This window comes from Halyomorpha halys, unplaced genomic scaffold (assembly GCF_000696795.3).
Source record: "Halyomorpha halys isolate HHAL.00 unplaced genomic scaffold, Hhal_1.1 Scaffold4139.1, whole genome shotgun sequence".
Taxonomy (NCBI): Eukaryota; Metazoa; Arthropoda; class Insecta; order Hemiptera; family Pentatomidae; genus Halyomorpha; species Halyomorpha halys.
The window spans coordinates 1-12,162 of record NW_027113524.1 but is presented as its reverse complement, the minus strand read 5'-3'; the positions used below and the strand labels follow the sequence as shown (position 1 = coordinate 12,162).

General features: G+C 30.4%; 1 protein-coding gene across 1 annotated transcript in view; it reads left to right on the top strand.

Moving 5' to 3' along the window:
• Window positions 1-12,147, top strand: part of LOC106691881 (proton-coupled amino acid transporter-like protein CG1139) — a 34,275-nt gene extending 22,128 nt beyond the window's left edge. Inside the window, exons 5-9 of the mRNA XM_014437783.2 lie at window positions 386-470; window positions 2,213-2,482; window positions 4,179-4,354; window positions 5,962-6,131; window positions 9,220-12,147. Coding sequence (XP_014293269.1) covers window positions 386-470; window positions 2,213-2,482; window positions 4,179-4,354; window positions 5,962-6,131; window positions 9,220-9,440 — 922 coding nt within the window. The 3' untranslated portion in view covers window positions 9,441-12,147. The remainder of the gene's footprint in view (window positions 1-385; window positions 471-2,212; window positions 2,483-4,178; window positions 4,355-5,961; window positions 6,132-9,219) is intronic.
• The last annotated feature ends 15 nt before the right edge of the window (window positions 12,148-12,162 follow it).

The following is a 12,162-nucleotide window of genomic DNA, read 5'->3' as shown; positions in this document are numbered from 1 at the left end:
ATACATTAATATATGAATAAATTTCAATATAATACCTGTACGGGGAACCCCCAGTCGGGCATAGAAACCCCGAGCCCCGTACACGGCAATACTTTATGACGAATCATGTCAATTAACTATCACTCGCCTTTGAATCTATAAGAGCATTAATTACTTAAAGATATAATTGTCTTATTTTAAATTTTTTTAATTGATTCATCAAAATACTCCAAAAAGAAGGGAAAATCAACATGTTTAGTAATGTATAAGGAGTACAGTAGGAGATTACTGTAAAATGGGTGAAATACCAATTTTATCTTCTACTTTAGCTAAGCCTTGTTATTGTTATTATAACATTTTTTTACTACATACAAAATATCTAACTTTTTCTTATTCTTTATCCAAGGGCAGCCACTAACTTCTTTCTCCTGGTAGGACAAATGGGAGGAGTCTGTGTAGATCTTATATTCATATCAACTAATATTCAAGCAGTGAGTATCTTTATTCAGATTAATTATGATACTGTTCTTAAAAGATATTATATGCATGTACTTCAAATATATTTACATTAAAGAGTTTATTGGGACAGCCAATGAGAGGGGTGTAAAAAGAAATGGCAATAGTCAAAATTGATTTCGGGTCTTTTTTCGAACAAGTTAAGAGGTAAACTTAATGAAATTCCAGGGAATCGGTGCTGAGCCACTGTTGGAGGAGTTAAGCCAGGATTTTCGGTTTTATCTCGAAAATGGTGGGTTGCAGCTTGAAACATTTCGAATAAAACGTTGAAGCAGTACTTTAATACCACTTAAACTTTAAAAACTATTCATATTAATGTTTTCTTTTGTTTTATGGTTTAAGAAATATAAGTTCGTCAAAGGAACAAATTAAATTAAAAGGTTTTCGATAGAAGAGCAAAATAAATCAATAAACATCATTTTTTATTCCAAGACTTTGAAAAACTTATTTTTTACAGTTTGCTAATTTTTTAAATTCAATTCTCTAAAACAAAATTTCGCACATTCAATACTTCAAAGAAATAATTTACTAATTATTGTTTCAAATAAATAAAGTTATTAACACTTATAATTTTGATTGATTAAATCCTGGAATCCCTTTGGAGGAATATAGGGCTACCACAAAGTTCTGCTATTCATCTTGGTCTTAGGCAAGCCCTTCAACCACCGACCACGTCTGCTTTGACACTTCTTTTTCCAGGGTTCATTTCCGCCTTCGCTGGCCATGTGTTTTCCATCCAAGGCCCTGTCGAGATATATCAGTGTGATTTTTTCAGACCTTGCTCTGTTTCTTCAGTGAACAACAGCAATTGTAGCAGGTTTCTAGGAGAGTGTGATTTCACAAATACACGACATGACAGACGATTCTAATCCCAAGGGACGCCAAGCTATCCCATGCCAGAGCAGCGTCGTCATCTACTGCTTTATTTTACAAACCAAATAATAAAACCTATTTTCTACAACATTTTCTTGTTTTGTTTTTTAAATTATAACAATCAGTAGAATAAAATTACCAAGTAATATGAATTATCTCCATAGTGATCACTGTTATCTTCATAGTTATTTTAAAAAACGAGAAAAGAAATTAGATTATTTTATTAAATCTGCAATGTACTAAACCTTGATATTATTTTGTATCTGATAAAATTAAGGAACACATGTAAAAGTAAAAGATATGTTTAGAGGACTTATGTAAATAATTTTTCTATCCCAGTTTAAATAATTAGAACGAGCTCTGAAATGTTCAATTCAGTCTCCCTCTGTTTTACTATGTGAAATAATCGACATTATTTTTACAATAAGATAAACTCAATATTGTGATCATTAGACTAATAATAAATCGCTAATAACAAAATTTCGTATTCTAAATAGCCTTTCCGAATGAGTCTAACAAGTACCTTCAAAAATCCATAACTTCGCAGAAATGAGTCTCAAATAAAATACACCAGTACCTCTTTATTTCTGCCTGGACACCTGCGTATATATTTTAATTTCCTATCATTTGACTGTCATACTATCCTGAAAAGCTACCATCAAAATAGACATAGTTATGCATGAATGAAGTTTTGGAATATCCATGATGAACAAATCATGGATAGTATGCTCTGATTATAATTGATTATTGATTATTATTTTGCGGGAGCTGAAGTAAAGTTTTACCGATTATTATTTTATCCTAAACTGAAAAAATACTTAAATTGGTTTGTTTTGTGTTGCAGGCCGCATATCCTCATTTAGATATGGATGTACGCTATTTTGAGTTACTGGTCTTTATCCCGGCAGTTTTAGTCAGTTTAATACCTAACATGAAGAAGATGTCTATTTTTTCTATGATTGGAAATGTTGCTCTTATACTCAGTATTGGAGTGGTATTATATTACGTGTTTAAAGAACCTATTTCTTTTGAAGAAAGATATCCTTTCGGCCATGTAAAATACTTACCAAAATTCTTTGGAACCATTTTCTATTCTACCGTCACCATAACATTAGTAAGTCATTTACCGTCTTATATACTACACTAATTAATGTAATATTGATATTCTATAAATTTTACTTATCGATATTTATGCAAATTAGCTATATTTCATCATACCCAAATCTATTGTCAATTGAAACCTGTTTTATATCCCCAAGTATGGGGTAGCAATGTTTCAATACATCACAAGAGTCAAAGGTGAAACAGCGCATAATAAGATTTGTAGAAAGTTTGTCACTCCTCTTCTGATGTGCAGATGCCAAGAAGCAATGCAATGATGAAAGCTAATATTCTGCTGATATTATCCTATTATGCTTTAATTTATAAATACATTATTAATTAATGAATGATTTATCTAATAAGGAATAAATTTAAATTATTAATTATAGTAATGGAAATGAGCAGTTCAGAGGGTTCTACCGAAAAATGAATAGAAGCTGGAAATATTTGAGCAAAAACAAAGGATAATGAAGGTAATGTGCTAACAAATAAAGAGGATGTTTTCGCACTGTGGAAAAGATAGTTTAATTGTATTCTTATTAATAAAGAAATTCCATTGGATACTGTATATCTAATCGGGGAGGAAGACTTCAACGTGACTTCATTTGGTCTCGAGCCCCATTCTGAGGAAGTAGTGAAGGGAATAAGCTAAAGAATAGTTGAAAAAAATAAATAAAACTATGAATACTGAAGGCAGAAAAATTAAAACATAATTGCAATGAACAGAACAAAAACATTATTACAATATGCATAATTGAGATAATGCTATCTAATTGGTGCATTTCAGAAGTATGTGTATATGTTCATTTTTTAAAAAGGGTAGCTGACTTAAATGTGATTATATAGGAATTTCCTTACTCATGAGTGGCTATGGAGTACTTTTCATATGCAGAACTGTTGAACGCTTTGGTGGTGGACACAAATAAAATGTTTTTACTGTTCTTACAGTTTTATTAGTTACTGTTAAATAACATAAAACGTTCTTACTGTAGTAAAAAACAACACAACACAACACAACTAACAAAAAGCTTGATGGCAACCTCCTGACTCCGTTACCAAACGGTACAATCAATATATTGTGTATAACGTGTATACAATAAAAAATGAATTTTTACATCACACTTTAACAAGAACAAGAACCTGGGCCTTACCAGTGTGGTATCAGGAAAGGTAAGTCTACAAAATACCAGAAGGATTAATCCCTTATATATCAAGGATGGGAGAGGTGGAAATACCGAAGAAGCTCTTAATGGGTTTGTTAGAACACTAGTTGACTAACACCAAAATGATGATCTTAGTTGGATTGAGATTTTGAAACTGAAAAAATTTTACTGTGCATTGGAATAAGCCTTATGCAACCATTGCATGGCACAAGAAGGAAAGGAAGGGCTAGATTAGGATAATTTAATGATGTGGCTGAGTGTGCAAGAGGTATTCTAGGTATTCTGGGAAAAAGCAACTGGATAGGATTCTAACAGGACAGGGATGAATGACAGGAGCTGCTGGAGGAGGCATTACTCCAAAGTGTGTTATAGAGCCATTATGATGATGATCATGATGATGTGGCATCCATGAAAATAATTTAGAGGATCACAAAGATAGCTTCAATAAAATCACATGTTAATTTTTATGCATTATTTCTTGAAAAAAATTTATATTTATTTTTGAATAGTCAGTGAATTCATGAGTATTCATAACTTCATTTTCAGATACTGCCGATGGAAAATGAGATGAAACGACCTGGAATGCTTCAAGGCACTTTTGGTGTTTTGAATGTTACTGCTATTTTCTGTTGTGTATTATACATTTTCTTTGGTTTTTTTGGCTACCTTAAGTATGGAGATAATGCCAAGGACACTGTAACTCTCAACTTACCATCTAATTGGTGAACAGACTTTAAAATATTAACTTTTTTAATTAAATCTTTATTTATTCATAAAAAATACCTTATTTAGTTAAGGAAGTAATAATAATCTAAAGTACAAAAACAAAATAAATAAATAAAACTATGATCTTCATTATTACTCATTTTGTTTTATTATGCTTTCATTTTAACTTATAAAATACATGGTTTGTGTTGTTTTTTTTTTACTTCCTTAACTTATTTAACTTATTAACTCTTTCACTACTGTTATTGAGAAATAAAAATCAAGTCAGCATAAATACCAATTGAAAAGTAAAGTTTTTGGAGCTTGGGGATCCAAAAATTTACACAATTTTTCTCCAAGATTTTTTATTCAAAAGTAATTTGAAATTCCAGGAAATTAGTTACTTTAAAAGCATCGTGATGAAGACTTTGTGAAGAAATATGCAGTTGCTCAATGTTGTTTGTTAAATAATGACCAAAAAAAAATCTTTATAAAAAATTGGGAAAGTATAAGCAAAAAGTAAATTCCATTAACTTAGAACAATTAAGAATAACTTAGATTATTGGTGGCCATTGGACAAAGGTAATTGGTAATGCAGTAATGCAATTTTAGTGTTTGAGTCAGATAGTATAAAACCAAACGGTTTTTTATTTTCAAAAATTTCCAAACCAAATGAGACTTTTCAGTCCAGAATCATTGTATAACATCTATTTTGGTGTATTAATATGGTACTGGTATTCGGTGGAGGGAACAAGTCCGGCAAGTGGGCCTAGTGGTCCTTTTTGCCAACCCCTGACGGCTACCTGGGTTGCCACCGCGTACTAACCAAGGTGGAAGTATCAAGATTCATTCTTCAGGACACCACAAAATGAATGTTTAACTGCCCCAGGTTGGAATCGAACCCACAACGTTCCAAACCGAGCACACTGAGCACCCAACCCGTATGGCCGTCATGTACCTATCAACACCTATGTAGGAGACAAAGCTAGTTTCCATGTACTTCAAAAAGTTCATTTCTTTTTTTTTTTCTCACATTTCTAAAGTGTCAGTTTATTCAAGTATGACCCGTATAAATCAATAGGTACTAAAAGTAGTACAATAAAAGCCATTAGTCAATTCAAGCATTAATATATTTATATAAATATGCTGCTTTAGCTTTATTGCCCATTTTAGCCACATATTTTCGATAATAAAAACAATGAAAATTACTGCACAATGGTTTATTATTTAAGATATCAATAAATAACGAACAATAAAAAAGTAATGCTAAGCCTAAATAAAAACTGAAAAAATTTGATTGATTCCCAGGATTATTTTGGGATAAACTGTGAGTAGTCTGGTAGAAAATTCACGAAGGTGTACAGCCTAGAATAATTTTTTTTATTTGATTTGTGGATTCTCCATATCTCAGAAAAGAAACAACTAAGTCGATTGTTGTCTATAGGATTGTTCCAATCTATTTGGGGAAAAAAAAGAGGGATTTCCGAAATTGCAATTCCCTGGATTTAATTTACTAATTTTATCTTAAAATATTTTAAAACTAAGAAAGCACCACTGTAAATTTAATAATTTATTAGGAAAAAAGAATGAGAGGTATCTTATGAGAAATTATTGTTTATTGCAGGGTGAGCACAACTGTTCAAATCCTCCTCTCTTTGGCAGCATTTACTTCAATGGCAATTATGATATATATTGGAGTAAATGTAATCTGGAATGATTATTTGGACAAGAGGATAACCAAATATCGTACTTTCGCAATGTACATGCTCAGACTAAGTTTCATTACGTTTGCTTGTAAGTATTACAAGTAGTACAATTATGTTGTATATTTTAGAATAATTGTTGTTAGTAATTTAGTAAGTAGTGGTTTGTTTGTAAAGTTTTATTATTATTATTATTGCTCATTTAGTTTGGTAAGGTTGACAGGACCCTATTCAATTTCTTAACAGAAAAATGAAAAAAAAAAAAGGAAGTTTTATTTGTACAAACCACTATCTCTTAAAATTTAATTTAGGTTGAGTTTAATTCACACCTGATTCTATTGAAGTTGTTCCTTGAATGTCTTTTAGATCATCCTCAACAATATAGAAATTACTTCTTATTACGATAATTTATAGAGATTATAGAGCAAAAAATATGTAAATTATCGGGTAACACACACGTAGAAAATAATTTTAGGTTTCAGTATTTTTTTGCAAAGAAATATAATTTACAAAAAATGTTTTCTAAAATAAATGTTTAATATGTTAATTAAATGAATTCAAATTTTAGTTAAATTACTTTACATGATAATTCCAAAGTTTTGTTAAGAATTTAGTTAGCAAAGATAGAAGATATAACACAGGTCTGAAACTAAAAAAACTGTAATGGATATTTTTACTAAATTACATATTTTAAAGTATGCTGATTCCAAAAATGAACCCAGTTCTCTCCCTTCCCCTCCTCTTCTTCCTCTTTCTCCTACTCCTTAAGTGCCTCTCAGCGTGGAGGAGCCTTTACCCACTTGGTCCACACATCTCGGTCCATGGCAAGCATCTTCATCTGAGCCAGCGTTTTTCCTCTTTAAAGACCTAGTCGTTGAATATGTTCAATATAGCTTCTTCTAGGTCTGCCTCATGGTCTCCTACCAGTCGGCCTCACCTCCATTCATTTTCTTGGCACTCTGTCTTCCCTATTCTACAGACGTGTCCATACCATCGAAGCTGTCGGTGTTCCATCACTGATTTTTCTGAGGGGATCTGAAGTTCTTCTCTTATTCTTTCATTCCTTATCCTATCTCTCCTAGTTTTGCCCAATATTCTTCATAAAAATCAGCAGCCATAATCCTATTCATGTGCTTGTCTTGGGTCACCAAACTTTCACTGCCATTTAACAGTGTTGGAAGATATACTGCTTTAAAGCTATGGAGCTTGATACCCTTAACCCCTCCTCCATGTATTAAAATGATCTCCACATTACTTACAGTTTTTTTTTTTTTAAAACAGATTTTGAAAAAATATAGTAATGAAAAAATAACTAACTAATGTATTTCACTATTAGAAACTCTGTGAGCTACAGAATTAGATTGGATTCATTTGCTTACAATGGATACATATCTTATAAATTTTAACTTCCTGAAGCAAGAAAAGGTTTAGTCTTGTGGAAAAGACACTCATAACTATTTAAAACGCTATAACTATTGAACAATTCTGAATAATAATTCTTAAGAAGAGAGAGAGTAAAAAAAAAGACAGAAAAGTTAATGACAATTATAGATTTAATAAAATAAATAATTGACTTTTAATGGGGTAAAAAATAATAAAAAAAAAGGTTAATTTGAGAGAAAAAATAATAGTAGTAATAACTATAATAGAAACTGGGAGTGGAGTTTTACAAACCGTTTTTTGATGAAGTCTTCTATTAATTCCATTTGTAGTTCTTGATGCAATTGGCTATTTCTTATAAACCAAGGGGCATCCACTGGGATTCTTAAGACTTTATTTTGAAATGATTGTTTTGTAAAACTAGTTTTATGTTCTATTTTACATAAAAGGGATAAGTAAAAATTTCAATCAAACTCATGGCATCTTAAGTAAAGATACCCTTTAATTTTGTTTTATCCTTCTCAACACACTGTAAAGCCATAGTTGGTAATCATATATCTATTTGAGGCATTTTTACCTAATCCTGTTGAGCCTTCCATGCTAAATAAAACATAAAACTTTGGTTTTACAAAACATTTGACATGATGGATTCTTTTAAAAAGATTTTTTCAGGTTTCATTAAGTTACAATTTATAAGAAAAATTAAAAGAAATCAGTGCAACTTGGACCCGAATCAAACTAGGGCCGTTTTACATCCACTTTAAAATATTTCAATGAAACTAATGACATAAATTTCTTAGTGTAAATAATTAATGCAGTAGAATACTGTATTTACAGGTTTGGTTAAAACTATTCATTTCCAGACTAGTAAAAATGCTGAATCAATTAAAATTATTATTAATACATTATCATAAGCTAACAGACACTGTTGATTTTAGTTTTCCTAACGATACGTGATCTCACATATATCACTTTCTTTTCACTGTCACTATCAGGGCCATCAGGACTATATACTCAGTACAGGTAAAGTGGATAAGGGTTAATCTGCTGTCAATGGTGTGTATCAACATACTTATACATTTCAAATTAATGAAAATAATTTAATACAATATATATCATATTAAAAAAAGTTCATATTTTAAATGAATGTCACAATTACTAATTATTTACGTGGGGAATAATAACTTATTGATATCATCAGATAAGGCAAACTGTACCAACCTCAAGTGAAAAACCACATCTAAGACAATATGCCAATATTAAACATGATATGATAGCTGCAAAAATTACATGAGTGGAGTATTTAATAGCAATATTTGAAATTTGTATTTTATTTTAATAGGATAAATACATTAAAATAAGTATTTCAAGCCTTTGGGGAATGGTTTTACTAAAACTAATTCTTCCTCTTTTAAAAGTAAGTAAGTGGCAACTCTTTACTCCACTCAGACCTCTCTAGGTCCGAGTTATGCGAAGGGCTTCCACTAACTGTTGCAATTTATCTCTATATACTCCTGTCCTTTTTTACCTTGCTCCGTTGTCAGCCAATCTACTTCACCTTCTTTATCATTGATTTATTCTATATGTTTCTCAGCCATCCTTATTTCTGTGCATACCATGGATTCCAATCCTGTACACAATTGATTTTTATTTTTTTAAAGTGTGATCTTAACATTTTAATTTTAAAATCTTAATATCCACTCTTAGTTACAGAAATATTAATAATTGACAAAATTAATTATTGATAAAATATGCCATTATTTAATTAAACAAATGCTGTAATAAAGATGCTTTTTCAGTGATTGTTTCAATATTGGTGCCCGACTTGCAACTAGTGCTGTCAGTTTTAGGAATTTTGACGCAATGCACACTATCGACCACAATTCCTTGCATCATCCACATCATTACGAATCGTAAGCAACCTTCCTTCTGGGCATATATCCAGATGTTCTGGCTGGATGCAGTGACATTTATGTTCACAATAGCTGTGTTAGTCCTAAGTTTTCTCTCTAGATTCTAGGATAATTGATTTCCATAAGGTTATCACTTAAAACGAAGTGCCATTAACAGGAAAGCATCTTGAAAATAAATACCCATATTGTTATGATTTTCAAGTATTAGCAATCAGTATTCTTATAATTATGTAATAGCTGAAAAAAAAATTGTCTGGTAAACTTGACTCTTTAAAAAAAAATTGGAAATTGAATTTCAAGTGCATGTTAAATGTTTTTCATTATAAAATTTCATCAAGTTACTAAGATTTTTTAGATAGGAAGAACAAATAAAATGAATTCACTAGACTACATTGTAGAAAATCATTTGCTGTTAAATTACTTTTCTACAACTATAATTTATATCATACATGTACTATTATTTACAAAAAAAAAAAAATGTCTAATTTCCAAGCTAGTAAATTATTTAAAAATTAAGATCAAAGACTACAGTGATGGCATATACACTATAATTATGTCTTAATCTGATAAATTTAATTTATTCCTAATTAGTTTCCACAAAACTTTATAATTATGAAACCTAGGGAATAAGATAATATTTTGAGTTCATTATTTATATTGTATGCCAAGCAGATGTAACATGTCAAAATGTTCCTATTGGGGTAGGGTCAACATGGTGGCTGTGATATCAACTTAAGATTACATAGTTAGTGTTTTTAAAATAAGTAATAGGGCTTTAAAAAGTAATATCTAGGGAAGTGATAGTGTTAGTAAAAGAAATAAGGATTAGACAAACAGGCCTTAATCTGATGTTATGGAACAATGTTGTGACTGGAAGGCAGTAAAGTTGTACTATAATTTTGTATTCCCAAAAGAATTTTGCATGAACCAAGTGATATCTTAATGGCAGATCTATATGTTGGTCACTCACCACAAATCAGAGACTTGTACAAATGCTTGGTAACAAAAGGAACCGTCTGAGCGACCATCCACATGCTAGTGTTTATCATAGAGGTAAACATGGCGGACGTACAAGTGCTTTCAGCCATTGCACTGGGATATATTATTTTTATTATAAAAAAAAGAAAATTAAATTAAATATAAAACTTATTATAACAAGTAACAACATATACCTTCAACCTTATAACAGCTCTCAGTTGCAACTGAACAAATAACAATGGTGGAGATGCTACATGAGCGCAGTCACGAACCCCCTTTGATCTTTGTCCAAAAACCAACTCTCGACTGATTGGCAAAAAACTTAGAATTCATACCAGCCAAGCTCACTGCAACCAGCAATGCTCATGCATGAGTGAGTTGGTCAAGGCTTGGTGAATGTATAGAGGCACCTTAAGAAACAGTACACTGTACAGTGTAAATATACAATTAAGTAACTTAATTGTATATTAAAAAAAATGTTTGTCTTCTTTTTCAAGATCCCTCCCTTGAGCTAGACAAAAGATGATGAAGGCCTCCTCATCCAGGAAACATCATTCCCCGCCTGTGCCTAAGTAAGGAATCTTCAAAAACCAAGTTTTCTTCCTTTCCCTTCTCTCGTTGTTAGTTCTCAACATCGATTGCAACACTACGGTTTTGAGTTTTTTCCTATGATTTCCTTTATAAATAATTTTCTTTAATACTTATTCTTAACTTCTATTTTTTCTTAAATGTATTGTAATTTCAATTATCATAGGAAGTTAAAATAAAGTTTTTAAAATATTTGAATCTGCTCAACATGGCCGTTATACAACGGACTTTTTGGAGGACACGCTCCCCCATCTTGGCTTTGTTTTGAATAACGAATTTGTTATAGACAATGAAAATTGTTTAGCTTGCTTTCAGAGTTAATACTACAATATTTAACATTAATACATAAAATAAAACATAACTAAAATCATTTATGTATAAAAATAACTAATTACTCATAAAAGAGGATATTACAATATGCATTAATTTTTTTTAGAATTTTAGTGACACAGTTACTTGAACATGTCATTGAATGCTTATTCAAGTTTTAAAAAAATGTTATGACTGGTTTACTAGCTCAGAGATCTCAATTATGAAAAAAAAACATATACACATTTTTTTTCCATATTTATAATTATACTGAAATTTAATGTTGTAAGGATTATCATTAATATTAAAAAACAATACAGAATAAATGAATGCATCTATAATACAATTAGTTAATTTGTGATCTGTCTTGATGAACTAGAGGGAGGAAAACAATTTTATGTTGTTCCTTAAAGTTTTAAAAAGATTAAAATGGTTGAGAACCCCTGGGCTACCAAATAGCAGACATATACTTACTGGACTGAATAGTATTTATCAGACTAATTGATTCAGTTTATAGTATAAAAAATGACTGTCAATGTTTTAACAAAAAATATATGTTATAAATGTTGAATAGTGGGTGTCTGTGATAAGATAAATAAAAAAAAGTTTTTTTTAAGAAGTAATTAGATGGTTTCATTAATAGTCTTGACTGATTCCTGATTTGGAAAACAAAAAATAAAAATTTTGTAATATTTAACATTTTTAATTTATGAAAAATATTAATTTATCATTAGTTCCTTAAGTATAAATCTTATGTGTTATTGCCTAGTGGCAATTATTGTAACTGCATATCTCTGTTATTGTACTAATTGTTTACTCCCATTGTAAAAATAAATGTAAATAAAACTAAGATAAATGTTTTTAGTAGATCATGATTTCATATTGATTCCTAAACTACATGTTTAAGTGCATTTTAAAAGTGTAAACATATGAAAGCCATTAAAGTATAAATAG